The sequence below is a fragment of the Balaenoptera ricei genome, chromosome 7, assembly GCF_028023285.1.
Source record: "Balaenoptera ricei isolate mBalRic1 chromosome 7, mBalRic1.hap2, whole genome shotgun sequence".
Taxonomy (NCBI): domain Eukaryota; kingdom Metazoa; phylum Chordata; class Mammalia; order Artiodactyla; family Balaenopteridae; genus Balaenoptera; species Balaenoptera ricei.
Genome location: NC_082645.1, coordinates 72,787,613 through 72,805,324, shown reverse-complemented (window position 1 = coordinate 72,805,324; position 17,712 = coordinate 72,787,613). Strand labels below are relative to the sequence as shown.

The window sequence follows — 17,712 nt, the reverse complement described above, 5'->3', positions numbered from 1 at the left end:
TAGCTGATTATCAAAACATTATCTGGTTTACATTTCTATAGACTTCTGGCCGTATGAACAGGAAATGAATTTTGGAAGTAGGTTCAGTTAGGTTTAAAGTTCAACAAATGAGAAACCTCATTTCTGCTCATACTCTGCTCTCCATACAGGAGAACATGGAGCATTTGTTGATTTATCCAATGGATAAAATGTTAACACTTTAAAACCAGGAAACCAAATGTATTGTAAAATAAGCCACTTGCATGTTTGTTTGGGTATTTATCATTATTATATAATCAACTCTCTAAAGTGATTGCTGTGGAAAGTGGTAAGATTTACTCTAATTTTATATTTATTTACTTAAACATTTGGCAAGCAAATGGCTGGATGTGGTCGTATAGCAGAAGCCTGCTCCCAGCACTCTACTTTCCCACTTCATTGAATTCGCCCTCTGTGGGCGTGTGCAGTCTGTCCTGGCAAGGGGCGGTAGGTCTGAACATTCTGGGCTGCTCTCCTAACACCGGGGGAAACAACTGCTCTATCAGAGGTTGTATCGTAAAGTGGGTTTAGTCTAGCTGAGACATAATCTTACTGCCTTCCTAAGCTTAAAAAGTGCATCCTGTCCTGTCATGGTGACGACAACTCACCCTAGTAAGGTTTTAAGGTGAACAAAAACTTGCATTATGCCCTTTGACACAGCCCCATGCACGGGGTGGGGGTGGGGGGATTCCCTTTCCCATCGAATGCAGCTTATTTATTTATTTACTTGAGATGAATCCTTGTTGCCTCAAGAGTTTTCCCCCCTCAGAGATAATAGCAGTGGCTCTCGATGGATCCATTTTGTTGCCGTGGTGATGTGCCCACTCCTTTTGTTGGCTCAGCTCTACTTCAGTAAGCCCCTTCCTGTCATCAGCCCGGTGAAAATGTCTGCAAGTTCTTCAGAGCTAATAAACAGCATACATCATTCCTTTCATCTGATCACTATAGCGGGGCCTTGTGAGTGAGTGTGGAGCATGAATCGTACAGCTGCACTAATGGAACTCTGAAGAATGAGCCCCTGAGTCAGCAGCATGAGTGCATAAGAGGGCCATAACCTCTTCCCCCTTGTCCCAGACTCAAAGTGCTGGGACGCAGAAAGGACCACAAATAGCTGTACCTTGTTTGAACATTAGGGTATAATCCAGCTGGGTAGCCATTATTTGTTTCAAAACAGTATTTAGAGCCATCCTAGTAGCTCAGAATGGTATTTTTGAAGATAGCCCAATTGACTAAAATTGTCCTGTGTTGGTTTTGTCTTCTCCTCCTCCCCCAGGAATAAGATGGCAAGGCACTTCCTGGAGCTACTTCAGTTTAATATTAATGTTCCTTTCAGTGTGTATGTCAAATACTACTTTGACCTTCGCTCCTTAGCAGATGACAACAACCTGAATGTTCTATTCACTCCTCTTAGCAAAGAAAGAGCACAGAACTTACAGGTAAGGCTGTGAAATCACTAACTGGGGTTTTCTGTCAGCCACCGAAGCCACATCTGTAGCTAAATTATATTAAGCAGTGATTAGGAAAATGGAAAGCTGTTAACAGTTTGAAGAGCTTATTGACCCGTTGGCATCATATTTCCTGTGTCTTTTATGGTTTATACAGGGATCCCACATTATAAAAAAAAAAATTGTCTCTTCTGTAACCATAATTCAGAATACTTTAAATCATATTTAATCTGTTCTTAATGGTTTTCCATTTGAACCTCTACACTTACATATAACCATACATGAATAATTTCTTAAAATTGTATCCCTAATCATATGTACCTACATAATCTACTTACCACTCTTAACTGTCTTTTTTTTTTTTAATAATTGATGTTTTGGACTATTTCTACTGTCTTGATATTTTTAATAAATAAATAAATGTATTTATTTATTTATGGCTGCATTGGGTCTTCGCTGCTGCACGCGGGCTTTCTCTAGCTGCGGCGGGCGGGGGCTGCTCTTCATTGCGGTGCGCAGGCTTCTCATTGCAGTGGCTGCCCTTGTTGCAGAGCACGGGCTCTAGAGCGCAGGGTCAGTAGTTGTGGCGCACGGGCTTAGTTGCTCCTCGGCATGTGGGATCTTCCCGGACCAGGGCTCAAACCCGTGTCCCCTGCATTGGCAGGCGGATTCTTAACCACTGCGCCACCAGGGAATTCCCTCTTAACTGTTTTTTACTCAGCTTGCAGTTCGTGTGTGTGTGTGTGTGTGTGTGTGTGTGTGTGTGTGTATGTGTATCACAGTTCAGTCCCATGAGTTTATTAGACAAAGCATCCGTGGCTAACCTGAGAGACCTATACTTGGAAGGTATAATGTGGATTCAGATACTGGCTGTAGAAAGTACATGAGTTTTTAATATAAATGGTAACGTACATGGAACAAAGTAATACTTATGGCTTATGATTTTTGGTGGGTATACAGCAAAATTCACAACTGAAATGAACACATTTAAAATTGATACTTTCTGTGGTACCTTGGTGGTACTTTAGAATAAGATGTTTTTCTACCATAATTTATGTGCAAGTGAAATAGCACCTTTCAGCGCTTGTCATTAGACCTCTCCTACCTTCAGCACATACCTACCTGATTAAAATTTTCTTAGAGTATGTAATAACTAATGAAAACTGAATAGAAGTTGAATAGCTGAGTAAACACTGATTTTGCCCAAGTGTATGTCCATTACGTTTAAGGATCACGTGTGTAGGTAACAGATGATATTGCTATTAGGAGCCTATCATTAGGAACCCAATTTTTAAGTAACTCTAAGTTATTAGGGCAAGTTACCCCTTGCCCCAGCAATCTAATCATAGCCCTTAAAGGTTATTACCTTAGGGAATTGTCAGTTAGTGTAGATATCAGCTATCCAAAGTAGCAGTAACTATGAACTATCTAAACGAATGTAGATGTGTGGCTTATCAATCAATGATGCTTTTTTTGTTTTTTTAAGGTCCGAACATTTTTTTTTTCCCCCTAATTATACCTATGTTCTACCTGATTGACTTTCCTAGGCCATTTCCAGATTGTGTGACGACGAATACAAAGACGTGTGTAGAGCTGCTATGAGAAGGTCTTTCAGCGCTGATCATTTCATTGGTATTCGGCGCTCCAATGCCATCCTCTCTTAAGGGAGAAGTGAGGGGTTGTAACATCATAAACCCCTCGAAACAAGGACTGGAGAAATACCACCTCTCCTGCTCAGAAACCAGCAAAGTTAGTATTTTCACCTTAAAGAAAGACATTGAATTCAAGAGACTCATGGACAAGCGAAGATTATGCTCATAGGAAAGAACGGGACCTCGTCAATGTAACACGCTCTTCTGTCCTTTTTATTGTAAACAGAGTTACAAAAACCACTCCAAAGCTAAAAGCTCCCAATCCATGCACAGATATCTGCTCCCAATCCACGCACAGATATCTTATAGCTGTGAACTATGTGAGGTTTTTTAATTAATAGCTTAAATTTTTAGACTTTAAAGACAGTAACTATATAACTTCTAAGTTTTTCTTGCCTCACTGTCCCATAATGCTGCATATTCCTTTAGAATCAGTGCAGTATTACCATCAAAAAATGGGACTCCAAAAAAAAAAAAGAAAAAAAGAAAAAAAAACAAAAAAAAAAAAACAAAAAAAAAAGAAAAAAAAAAAACAAAAAAAGAAAAAAACAAAAAAAACAAAAAAAAAGAAAAAAAACAAAAAAATACAAAAAAACAAAAAAAACAAAAAACAAAAAAAAAAGAAAAAAAAACAAAAAAAAAACAAAAAAAAAACATGGGACTCCTAACAACTCATAAAGCCAAACTTCGGAACAGACTGTCGTAGCATCGTTAGGTTTTGCAGGGTTCTTCCTCCCTACTATATCATTGAAGCTGCTAGTCATTATTGGCAATCAATTTAAACCAAAAAGCTGCTGAATAACACATGTCATCCAAATTCTTTGCAGGCAGTACTTATTAGCATATTAGCATGTTTGCGATCATAAACAGAGAAAGAAAAAAAAAAAAAGAAAAAAAAACAAAAAAAAAACAAAAAAGAAAAAAAAAAAAAAAAAAAACAAAAAAAAAAAACATGGGACTCCTAACAGCTCATAAAGCCAAACTTCGGAACAGACTGTCGTAGCATCGTTAGGTTTTGCAGGGTTCTTCCTCCCTACTATATCATTGAAGCTGCTAGCCATTATTGGCAATCAATTTAAACCAAAAAGCTGCTGAATAACACATGTCATCCAAATTCTTTGCAGGCAGTACTTATTAGCATATTAGCATGTTTGCGATTATAAACAGAGAAAGAAAAAAAAAAACAAAAAAAAAACATGGGACTCCTAACAACTCATAAAGCCAAACTTCGGAACAGACTGTCGTAGCATCGTTAGGTTTTGCAGGGTTCTTCCTCCCTACTATATCATTGAAGCTGCTAGTCATTATTGGCAATCAATTTAAACCAAAAAGCTGCTGAATAGCACATGTCATCCAAATTCTTTGCAGGCAGTACTTATTAGCATATTAGCATGTTTGCGATTATAAACAGAGAAAGAAAAAAAAAAACAAAAAAAAAAACATGGGACTCCTAACAACTCATAAAGCCAAACTTCGGAACAGACTGTCGTAGCATCGTTAGGTTTTGCAGGGTTCTTCCTCCCTACTATATCATTGAAGCTGCTAGTCATTATTGGCAATCAATTTAAACCAAAAAGCTGCTGAATAGCACATGTCATCCAAATTCTTTGCAGGCAGTACTTATTAGCATATTAGCATGTTTGCGATTATAAACAGAGAAAGAAAAAAAAAACAAAAAAAAAAACATGGGACTCCTAACAACTCATAAAGCCAAACTTCGGAACAGACTGTCGTAGCATCGTTAGGTTTTGCAGGGTTCTTCCTCCCTACTATATCATTGAAGCTGCTAGTCATTATTGGCAATCAATTTAAACCAAAAAGCTGCTGAATAACACATGTCATCCAAATTCTTTGCAGGCAGTACTTATTAGCATATTAGCATGTTTGCGATCAAAAACAGAGAAAGTAGGTTATTTCCTTCTGTTGGGTCCGTGCTGCATTTCTTGTTAACTATAATGGTGCTTCTGATTTTGTGATGATTTTCCTCTTTGTTATATACTTGTATTAAAGGATATTTTCATAATTCCAGCCAACATGGTGGTCCAGTAATTAACAAGCCGGTGATGAAATAGAAGGTGTCCGAAAAGTCTTACAACAATTTTAAGCTTTAATATAGTGTGCTTAGATACTCCAGAACGCTGTCGCAGAAGTATAAATGCTAGACTGGCAAAACATCACTTGAAACTTTAATCGAATTTCTTCTAAACTCATTTACTTTTGTACATTTTAAACATTAAGCTTTTATTTTTTTATTTTTTATTTTTTTAAATTAATTAATTTATTTAATGGCGTGTTGGGTCGTTTCTGTGTGAGGGCTTTCTCTAGTTGTGGCAAGCGGGGGCCACTCTTCATCGCGGTGCGCGGGCCTCTCACTGTCGCAGGCTCTCTTGTTGGGGACACAGGTTCGAGCCCTGGCTTGGGAAGGCCCGTGAGCCACAATTACTGAGCCTGCGCGTCTGGAGCCTGTGCTCCGCAACAAGAGAGGCCGCGATAATGAGAGGCCCGCACACCGCGATGAAGAGTGGCCCCCACTTGCCACAACTAGAGAAAGCCCTCGCACAGAAACGAAGACCCAACACAGCCATAAATAAATAAATACATAAATTTTAAAAAATAAAAAATAAAACAATAAACGCTTAACGTTTAAAATTTACAAAACTAAATGAGTTTAGAAGAAATTCGATTAAACTTTCAAATGATGTTTTGTAAGTTTGTGGCATTTATACTTCTACAAGTATCAAAGCTTAAAATTGCACTAAGACTTGAGGGGATACCTCCCCTCCTCTTTTTAAAATAGTCCTTTGCAAGGCTGGGCTGCTTACCTGCTTGATCACCTAAGTTTCTTTTTTCTAGATTTGGTAAAGGAATTATGAACAACAGTGTTAATTCACATGTAATAAATTGAAAGGAACTGGACCCTAATAGTAGGGACAGGAGAGTAAGTGATACGAAACAGCTTTTCTATCCTGTGTGTTAACCTGGCTGTAGGTGTCTCACTTCAAGTTCTATTTAAGAGGAAACATATAAACCTTAGGAACCCTTACCTCAGGCTTTAAAAGGCAGGGAGGTCCAGTAATCAGTCTTTTTGGAGATTGGTAACGATGTCACCTAAACTTGAAATATTAAAAAAAAAAAAAAAAAAAGTGTTCTCAACTATGTGAAATCTTTCTCCTCCTACCTTCTCAAATGTAATCCTAGGAATTTTGCCTGCAAACAAAGCATTTCTGGGCCAGAAGTACTTTCTCTCTTTATAGCAAGGCTTCACGTTATACTGAGTGCTGCAGGTTCCATCATTTTTAAGGGACAGAGACATAAATGATAAATTACGGTATATAAAATACTACAATCTACCACCTCAAAAAATATTGTTTATGGAGTTTGGAGCGTGGAAATTCAAGTACTGATTGCAGTTTTATTTTGAAAAGAATGCTACAACTTATGTGGTTTTTCTTCCTCATGTTTATATTAAAAGAAAAGCTAATAAACTCTGTTTTAATTAAAATATATGGCTACTGTGTTTGTAACACTTCTCACTATTCACATAACATTACAACTCTGCCTAACTCAAATGTTTTCAGTCAGCTCTGATAGTCGGGCCTTAAAGCATTTTCAAACTAACCATTCATAAGTTGTTTTGACCCCTGCCTTTAGTTAAGATGTAGACATTTATTTCTTCAGCTTACGCTCTTTTCAACCTGAAGATAATCTAGTACACTTAAAATCACTGGCTACAGTGCTCAGTGGCATAATGCATTAGATGGCATTTTTGAATTGTTTGTTACGGTGCCAAGATGGAAATGCACATTGAAAGATAAAAGTAGGTAAATACACAGAGAAAGGAATTACAGGAATACTGTAGAATCAGAACTTGTTGTTTGAGGGTTTCAAGCAATTGAACAGGAAAGAAAATGGAAGAACAGGAAGCAGTAGAATTGTGGTTGCTGTTAAGAGGGTGACTTTTAAACAAGCCACGTAATTTGACTTTAACATGCTATTTCACTTAACATTCAGTTGGAAATATACCAGATCTCTAAAGTTTCTTTTAGACCCTAGCCACTGCACTTGAGCAATATTCCATCAGTCCTGATAGTATTGCCGTAGTATTTCATCCACCTTAGTTACCTTCCTGAGGTCACATCTTTAACTTTGTTCTTGTTAAGTTGCTGATGAGGAGAAATGATCTGATTTAGTACAGAAGGGAAAAAAAATCTATCACAAGTCACTGTTTATATCAATAGTTTGCACCGCGTAGTAATATGCCAGTTACTAAGCAGAAATGCTGACATATCTCGAGTGGTCGAAGGTTTAAAAAAAAAAAATTGGGGGTAGGAACATTGGGCATGACTGTAGCTTCAAGAACAAGTTGGTAGAATAAGGGGAATCGCTAAAAATTGCTTTTCCCCTTCAGCTTTAATTCTAGAGGCAATACAGCCATTTTAATAAATGGGAAATTGAGGCAACTTAAGGTAAAAATTTAAACATCACAAAGTAGGTTCTCCAACAAATATGGGGCATGGAAACTAGTTATTAAGAGGGTGGCAACTATGGCATTTTTTTCCAGATTTTTATACCGAGGAAGGGTTTGTTCCCTAAAGTAGTAAGACTATAAAAGAATATCTGACTACCTGAACTCAAATTTTACTTTTTCGCTTTTTAAAAAAAATTATTTTTCTCTATTGGAATACTGACATCTGTGCAATTTTAACTCTGGTATACCGTGAACTGAACTTTATTCTTTACAAGGAAAAGACAAAAGTTTGAAATGTATGTTTGAACCAAATTAAATTGCCATTTTTGTATGTTAAATTCATGTGGTTGACCCTAAGACAACTTCTTAGGGCCCAGTGTTTCTGGTTAAGAGAAATTTTTTCCACCCTGTATCAGATTCCATCATGACCCTATTCTTTCACATTTACTCCTAATGTACCCTGTATGCCCATTATTGAAATTCAACAGCACTAAATCCTAGTTTTACAACAGGTCAAATTTCATTTCTTAGTTTTCCCATTCTATAAAATATACCATTCCTTGATTTTTGAAAAATGCTGAAGCCAGTATTTACTGGAAAACAATTCACTCTGTATTCAGGTTATGCAATGTTTTTGGAAATGTTTACCTATAGCGTGTAGGTTAGCTAAAATCTTTCATCACCCAAGACTTCTCTCTAACCACATGTAAAATGACTACGACTGTTCCCTCACCCAGAAGCCGCATTCTTGAGTATAGAGCTATTTGGTAAAGCACTTGACAGCTGGTAGGGGCTCTCCCAGGGGTAAGTGCTAATTTCTATGCAGAATCTGTAGATTACACCCAGCATCTATCAAGTTAAGGATTAGATCACCTAAAATCTTAACTGTTAGCCACTCACCAGCCTGGCCAGCCTGACACCGTGCCAGCAAGAATACAAAAGATCTAGGAGCTCTTCAGAGACACCTGGTCCCTTGTACACAGGTGCAATCTGTTTGGCTTCTGAGGCAATTTCCACTAGTCCATTTTAAATGGGTTTGGCAGATGAGATAACATGTACTTCATGTGAAAGAAATGTTATGAATACCAGTTTATGGTTTAGGATCTCTAACATGCAGAAAGAACCAGGAAAGTGAAGTAGTATAGAAATTAAGAGAAATCCAGAGTCAAATGAAGAGGTTAATGTTCTTTAAAAAAAAAAAAAAAAGGAACAGGTTAGGTGATTACTTAACTGCTGTGAGGGCAGCTAAATAATTTGAATGTGATTAGAGAAAGTCAGTGACAGCCTCAGGACCTAAGGTCCTCAAGAATATGTCGATCTCTACTTCAAGACCTCAAATTACTCTGCTAGCTTTTTCTTACAACATCTATTCCTTCATCTTACCGTTCTCAATTCTACTGACCTTTACTTCTAGCTCCCCAGATGGTGGCCCTTTATCTCCTCACTGTGGGAACCGACTCTTCCAAACGCAGGGCATCAGTGTTTTGTCCACCTCCCACTGCCCTCTCTCAACAAGGTCATCTCAGCTTCACCCTTTGACTCTCTGCTCGTGTCCAATGTGGCAGTGCTTGATGTTGGTTACTACTATGAGCCATTTCTAAAACACTATCACCAGGTTCCAGGAAATACAGGATTTATATGGCTCACGGGCTAACTGGCCCCTTGTAATCCCCTTTAATCAACTACTTGAGCCCTCCTGTGTTCCCACAAAGTAGTTGTTCCCAATTTGCTGCACTCACTCCCCTGATCTGCCCACAACCCTAGATGTATCTCCTCAGGCTAGGCAGCAACCCCACCTTCCAAACTCCAAAACTCATTTCATCTGGCATTAGGAATAGATGCCTCACTTCTTAAGGTAACCCCTCTCATCTAAGGGAGAGGATTCCATCCCAACTCTTCAAATCAAATTTCTATATCCAACACCCCCACCACCAGGATGGTGGTGAGGATGGGGCAATTTGACCTTCCTCAGCCCTTGACATGTCCTAGTGTTTCTCAAGATGTGGTCTCCAGACCACCTGCCTCTCATGGGCTGAAAGTCCCTGTAAGAAATGAAGCTTCTCTAAATGCAATGTGGAATCCTAGAACAGATAAAGAACATCAGTGGAAAATCTGGTGAAATCCAAATGAAGTCTGGAGTTAACAGTAGTGCGTTAATGTTGACTTCTTAGTTTAACAAATGTGCTATGATAATATGTTAATATTAGGGCAAAATGGATATATCTTTGCAACTTTTCTGTAAACCTAAAATAATTCTAAAAGTTTACTAAAACAGAACAAAAAGACCTAATTCTTGGATCCCAAATTAATCTCAATTCCTGGAGCTGAAGCCTGGGAATCTACATTTCTAATAGGAACCCCAAATGATTCTTATGCAGACACAAATTTGAAAACTGGTCTTTCAATTCCCTTTCCATTCCATGCCTGAATGGCTGCTTCCTCCTTGTTTTACTTACCTTAACCTGATTGAATCTTTTAGATCCTCTCAACCCTAAAATATAAGTACTATCATTATCCCCCTTTCACAGATGAGAAAGTACTAAGATGCAGTACACAAGTGAAGTACTAAGAGCTTAAGTAATTTGTTCAGGATCAACAGCCCATGAATGATGGAGCTGGGAGTTGAATCCCTAATCAGTCTAGCTCCCAAATCTATGCACAGAACCATTCTACTTCCTCTCATTCTGTTGCACGTAAGAGCTCTGTAACTAAATCACTAAAAGAAGCATTATTACCTATTTCTCCAACTTCCTAAGTCCAACAGTGCCCCCCTTTTCCACTGGGGGGAATGAACAATGAGAAAGCATTGGGAAGATGTGCCAACTAGAGACCTGTACGGGTAAGGCACAGTGGCTCTTGCACCAGGATCCAGCTCAACTGCTGTATTTTCTGTTCTCCCAAATGCCCTAACATGTACCAATCTAATAATGCTCATAGTACTCACTTTGATGCTAAATTAATTATCTCAGGTTTACTAAGCATCTGTCCAGATTGTCAGGGAAGTGCCAACTCTAAATCAATTTACAGTTGGCCCTCCGTATCCACAGGTTCTGCATCAGTGGATTCAACCAACCATGGACTGAAAATATTTAGGGAAAAAAATTTCAGAAAGTTACAGAAAGCAAAACTTGAATTTGCTGCACACCACCAACCATTTGCATTATATTTACAACTACTTACTTAGGATTTGTACTTGGTGTTATAAGTAATCTAGACATGACTTAAAGTATAAAGGAGGGTGCGGGGGAAGATGGGAGGATTGTGCGTAGGTTATATGTAAATACTGCACCGTTTTATATAAGGGACTTGAGCATCCATGGATTTTGGTATGGGGTGGCACGGGGGGGAGGGAGACGACTGGAACCAATTACCCACAAATACAGAGGGAGAACCATATATCCTCTTATCTTATCTGGGTTCCCTGACTTGTATTTAGACCTTAATACAAAGCTGTGGATCTAACTGCTGAATGATGAAGTTTTGGGAGTTTCTGACTGCAAACCAGACACACACAACAACAGCAGCACTTCTAGCCAAATTGCTTCAGTACAGAGTATAGATGGAGGGTTGATAAAATAGAACACAATCTCAGGTAATGTCTCTGTTCTTATGTGTATTTTCCTTCATTTCTTCAAGTGAATCATGAAACAATCACAGGATCAGCAGGAGAAACCTAGGAAGTATATTCAGGTAAAACATGTTTTCATTAGTTCTCCTTCTGGTGATTGGAATTTCTTTGATTTTATTATCAATAAAAACGTTGCCACTTATATTCAAAGTACATCCGAGAAATCTGATCATGAAGTTAGAATGCACATACCTCCTTCAGATACTCTTAGAAAACAGTGTCTCTCCATGAAAGCATGAGAAAAATACTTGTACAGCATCTTATTTGCTTTACCATTGCTTTAATGCACTTTAAAATTTATCTACAGTAATTGGGAACAAAGAAACAAAAATAGACATTTCTTTGTTTTTCATAAATAACTACTCTCCATATTTGATAAAAATCTCAAAGCATTATTTTAACTTCCCACAAATATAATACATACAATTTTTTTTTTCTGAAATAATAAGGTCAGCAAATTAAGTATCTTGACACTAATATAACCACATATAACTGCTATTCTACTGACTTCCAGGAACAAAACAAAAACAGAAAACTTCTTATCAAGGTGCTCTGGGTTTCCTTTTGCTAGTGTTAGGGATCTGGAATTATAATCATCTGCCAGTAATAATTTTATAGATTCTAGTTGATTGTCTACAAAGAAAATATCGCTGGCTCTGCTTTGTGAGTTCTGGATTTGACATGACACTGACAATACCGCATGGGACAGGCACTATACACACATGGAAATCAGAAAAAGTACTGAATGCCCTGGACTCGCACTACTGACTCAGGATGTGCCTCACTTGGCTCAGTAATAAATTCACCTGCACCAAACCCATATCAAAAGTCACTAAATCTCTCGTATATATAATATATATTATTTATATACACACCCACAACACATACACACTATACATACAGTTTGTAACAACATGAAGTAATATTGTCTTCAAATGATGTACCACAGACTGAAATAAATCCTGTAATTGTCATCAAGCTGCTAGAAGCTTTTGAGAGTTCTGAGCCAGGTTACTTAGTTACTTTCATCCTGCCTACCCTTCATTCACCCTGCTTTAATGTCTTGGTAGCTTTTTCTTTCAAAACCACCCTCCTCAACCCAGGCGTATTTCTTTCCCAGGATCACTTGATCGGACTTTGGAGGCAAGAAAGGGCATGCAGGGGGAGCAGGAAATCCTCAGCCACTGTACCTCACACCTGCCTAGATTTGTGATGTTCTCTGTCCTGTTGGCCACATTCGGTGTTAGAAAGCAGTTATTCAAAGCTTTGTCCCTCCTACCCCCCTTGGTCTTTCTGTAGAGCACAAAAGTGAAAGAAGCCTCTTTAGCAGGGGTAGCAGTTCATTAAAATATACAACTACATTTCCTAGCTCTGGGGTTCCCATTCTGTACTTGAGACTGCAGGTCACGGATGCTGTTATTAAGGTGCGGTGTGGGATCCATGAGGTTTTCTCCTGGCAGCCGGTGTCAGGATTAGTGCAGCCCTAGCCCAGGAGGCAACGGCCTAATGAATACCAACTTGGAAACAGTGGTGTCTGTCAGCACGTTACTTAAGCTTGTACATTGCTCACAATTACACACAACACACACACAGGCTTATCACTGGAAATGACTACGAGAAAACAAGACAAAGGTTTGCAAGGATAAACCAATAAGGCACCAAGAATACTTATTTTCAGCCAATTTAGACAACTTCAAAGTGTGAGGTTAATAATAGAAATTAAAATGACTTCCTAAGTCTTATCAACTGATTTACTGAGAGGTCACATATTAGTTCCTTCTAAATCTTTACCCCCTAATCTGTGATGGGAGACGTTGCTTACAATTGAACCATGAAAGGGACAGCCCAAAAGCTGTACATGTGAAACTAAACTGGGCCTTAAATCCTCACTAAAATCACAGAGCTGGCTGTGAAGAAGCTGCTAAACCACCCCACAACCTTCCATTTTATAATTGTTTTCATGAGTGTGGATTGTTTGCCTAATAAAAATAAAAATCAGAAGAAAACAGCATATGAGATGGAAATAGGGGGCGACCATAAATAGATGGGCTTCTCTGCCCTGGGTAGCGGGAGGGGTGGCTGAGGTAAGACTTGAGGGAAGCAGGTGGGCTTCATCTTTGAGGGAAGGGAGGGGGAGAGCAGCGGTGAGAACAGAGGCTGAAAACAGAGGCAGCTCTGAGAGTTGGCCTGGACCTAGACCTCCAAATGCATTACCTGTATTGCCTCTCCTTGGCTTAGTATCCTTTGTCTTAACTGTCTTCTTTTTTTTTTTTAAAGTAAATTGGTTGTTCTTTTTAGGTTTGGTATGTTGCCAAAATGAAAAATAGTTGTTTTAACAGGAAGAATTAAATCACTTCAACCACATCATCCCACGACTTTTAGATACATTCTGCATCATCTTTACACTCCTCCACAAAAAAAAAAAAAGGAAGAGAAAAAACCCAAATTAGGCACAATGACCTAAGGCAGCAGAATAATCTATGTACTTTCTGGGAAGACATGTTAACTGAGGGAAGAGGTCAAGGTGATCAGAAAAGTTCCTCATTTGAAAAACAAGAGAGGAACTGGCCCTCAGGCAGGGGATCTATTTCAAGGTTCTAAGAAGCTTCTGAACAAGTAGAGGAATTAGATGTGCAAAAAGTTCTGTAGCTCTGTGTACAAGGTTTTGTCGAATATACTGAAATTTTGATTCAGAGGATGAGTGTGTAAGAGCAGTGCATTTTTATAAACGTGAATAGCTTCTGAAAGTCCATGAAAACTATAACACCAGGCTTCTTTCCACCAGCAAAGTGCTTAAATACACTATGGAAACTATACACTTGTTTACTTAATATCCATAATGTAAAAACTGACCTGGGCTTAAATCTGACTTTTCCAACTTTGGTATAAATGAAGCGCAAATCCCTACACTTGCTGTTTTTCTAGGGAGACATCCTCAAATTTTAATTGTTTTTGCCATTTTAGCTTCTTAAATTTAGTCCCCACTCAGTCCTGGTCACTGGTATTCTGCTGGCCAATGCACTGTCACCCCCTTCCCCAGTAATGGCCTCACACTCTTCTTGAATGAATGGTTAAATAGATTAGGAAAGCAAACGGAATTTTTAACAGTAAAGTATGTATGCGTGGTGTGTGTACGTGTGTATTCATCAATACATAGGCTTTCATATATAAATGAGGGAATGGTTCAACAGATTAGAAAAGCAAACAGAATTCTCTAACAGTAAAGTGTGTGCTCATCACTATATAGGCTTTCTCAGAAGAGGAGGAAGAGAAAAATATATTGAGGTGGGGGGGGGGGGAACAGCTTTCCTTTTGCTACACTGATCCATGTTTTAAAAGCTTATGCAAGGGTGTTGTGGGTCTCATTTGTTTTCAGAGGCCGCAGAGAGCAGTGTCTCGATGCTTTTGGAATATCTGGCTGTAATCTAGTCCAAAGTCCAGGGACACTTATTTTCCCCCATCGCTGCCAGTGTTTGTTCACAGGACTGCATGGTGCGCGCCCGCCGCCGCGTCCCGCCCGCCGCTCTTCTCCTCCCCTGCAGGGGGATCCGCGCTCCAGCGGACTCCTGGGGGCGGTGGCGGTTCTCCCGGGACGCGCCGGGCTCCGCTCCTCCCCCGCGCTCTAGCACCCTTTGGCCCACCTCCGGCGGGTATTGAACTGCGCGTGGCGGCGGCGGCGGCGGCGGCGGCGGCGGCGGCGGCCGCGCTGGCCGCAGTGGAGTCACGGCCTTGGACTGACTGGCCTCTCCCGCCCAGCCTGGGTCACCTGCTTCTAATGCCCGCCGGCAGGCTCCGCCCCGGCCCCGCCCCTTCGCGCTGGGGCTCGGTTGGTGGGCCGCCCCGCCACGCTCTCCGCGCGTCCCCGCCCACTGCCCCGCGGGCTCAGCCTCTCCCCAGGCGCCCTCCGGCCCCGCCTGGAGCTGGCAGCCGAGGAGCGTGGGCCAATCGCCGGCCGGGAAGCTATGGGGGGCGGGGCGAATGCTAATCACGCCTTCTTGAGATCCGGAGCGGGAAACCCTAGCTAGAAGTCCCTCCTGAGTTCTCTGCTGGCGTCCACTGGTGCGGGGCTCACTTTCCCGTAATGTTCTAGCTTATGAACCCTAGCTTCCAGGGCACCTACCAGCTCTCCTATCTGCAGCTAAGCATCCTTAGAGTCCAGCGCTTGTTTAAAAGAACTGCTCAAAGAATCATTCTTAACCGTGGCACCTGTCTCCTCTCTGCGCTGCCCTCACCAGGTGAGCTCAAATTGAGAGAAGTACAAATGCTTACTGAGCCCCTACTGTGTGTCAGACGGCGCGTTAATCGTTCTCATCTTAATACAGGATGTCTCAGATCCTTACAACAATTCTTATAGGTGAAGAAACAGAGTTTAGAAGCATACCAAGGGAACCGAGCTAATGATAGTTCCCCCAAGAAAGCCACAACCTAGATAATCTTGTTCAGCGCGGTATTCCGACCGCCCAGCACAGAGTAGGCTCTCAAATGGCAAACCCGGGATTCGAACCGAGATAGTTGGGACGCGACAGCCACAGTTTTTACCACCTCCTCCCCCCTCCCCCCATATGCGACCGGTTATCTCCCAGGCTTTAACCTTTACTTTTGCATTTCGTAACAAAATCTTACTGTTGCGACAAGAAAGTGATTTTCTTTCTGTCTTTGGAAGACTCCAGACATGTTAGTCCTTTATCAGTTTATCGGGTTAAAAATCCAGGCAGTTCGAAGTCGCCCGCAGAGAAAAGCAACACTGGCTCCGGGCTCTGTGATGGGCAGGGGCCGCCCCCCCCCCCCCGCCGGGGGCTACTCGCTGCTTAGCTGCGCACCCGCGCGCCGCCGGGGATCCGGAGCGCACGGAGCTGCGGGAGCCCGCGCGAAGACCTGCTGGGCGCCTCGACCACTGGGACGCACTGTGGCGCTCTCCAGATGGGTTATTATGCTGCAAGTTTTAAATGTCCTAAAAATGCCTCTTTTCTACATGTTCTAATTAGGTTGGAAGACTGAGGTGTTTAACATTCTTGAAATTCATTCACACGCTTACAAAGAGGGTTTGAATTGTTTCCCGCTCCCCCCACCCCTTCCTTCTACTGGAAGAAGGCGGGAAAAAGGCAGGAGGGCCTGAGTTCTTGAGGGACTCAGGACTGCACTTTAGGGCTGAGTCGTTCTTGTGTCCTGGATCCCACTTCCACAGACTGGGAGACAAAATTGCAGAATAGCCCTCTTCCTCCTGCTTATCAACAAGACTTTGTGAGAAATAATGAGGAATACGTGTATTAATCCCAGCCTCAAAGTTAAAAGAAATAAATATAAATCTCTTCACAAACATTAACACCGTTAATAAATATGTTTTAAATGTACTTTACCTCTTTCATTCCCTGGGATTCTACAGGTGCTTATATTTTTTTGGTTTTTTTGGAACTACTTGGCACTCAGTGTCGGCAAACATCCCAGGGTTGAAAGTAGTGGGAGTTGAAAAGCTATGGAATAGCAATCAAAAAGAAAGGGAAACCCTCAGTGGAAAGTATGCACAGATTGTGAACGTGCCAAGAGAGGCTGCCTCATTCTGTGGACTGTATGCAACATGTGTATTATTGGGGATGGACAAGTGTTGGCTAATAATAAAAATTATTTGAAGTTGGAGAATGTTAATCACTCATGCTGGAATTTAACCAGGATACATGTGTTATTTCACTTGGTTCTGACTCAAAGGATGTTATCTCCTAGTCTGTAAACCTCTCCCTTCTTAATCAACAGGGAGATGTTATTTTTGCTTGGAGATCTCTAATAAGAGTAGTAATAATAGCGGGAAAACTTGGCCAAAAGAAACGTATTTTGCATTGTATAGCTTTTTGTATCATTTGAATTTTTGCTTTTCTGCATATAGTATTTCACTTTAAAGGCAGTTTAAAATATGCTGTTTAACATGTATTAGGCAGGGTGCTACATAATTCATTTCAGTTAGCTCATTTGATCCTCACAACAATCAGATGGGACTGGCATCATAATGGCTTCCTTGAAGTTACATATTTAGTCCATGGAAAGGACAGAAATCACAATTTTCTTCTGAGTCATAGTTATTGTTTAACAAACTGGAAAACACTGAATTATTTTTAAAGATGCAATTTTTAAGCAACCAGAACATTGCCAGGCATTCTTAGCTATTAATTCACTCATCTATCCTTCCATCTAGCCATCCATCCATCCATCCATCCATCCAAAAACACCAAATTTCTGACTTGAAGACACTACTGTTATATTAAACGTGTTGCTACAAAGTGGAATTCATGAGGTTCAACTTAAATTATTGTCCAAGGTGTACTTATTAATTGATGAAAATACGGAGGATCGTGCCAAACATTCCATCTAGTAAGACTGTGACATTTTGAAAGTTTTGAAGTATTGGTTTTGGATTTTGTAATCAGAGAATAGTTATTGCATTTCGAATCTTACTATACTTGTATTGATTATACATATTGAGACACTTGAGAGTTCAATGCTATAGGAATG

General features: G+C 40.4%; 1 protein-coding gene across 2 annotated transcripts in view; it reads left to right on the top strand.

The window, feature by feature from the left end:
* LOC132369076 (cyclin-Y-like protein 1) overlaps positions 1-3,507 on the top strand; it is a 33,898-nt gene extending 30,391 nt beyond the window's left edge. For both annotated transcript variants that reach the window (XM_059928285.1, XM_059928284.1), the window contains 2 exons: positions 1,292-1,454; positions 3,011-3,507. In XM_059928285.1, coding sequence (XP_059784268.1) covers positions 1,292-1,454; positions 3,011-3,127 — 280 coding nt within the window. In that variant the 3' untranslated portion in view covers positions 3,128-3,507. The remainder of the gene's footprint in view (positions 1-1,291; positions 1,455-3,010) is intronic.
* The last annotated feature ends 14,205 nt before the right edge of the window (positions 3,508-17,712 follow it).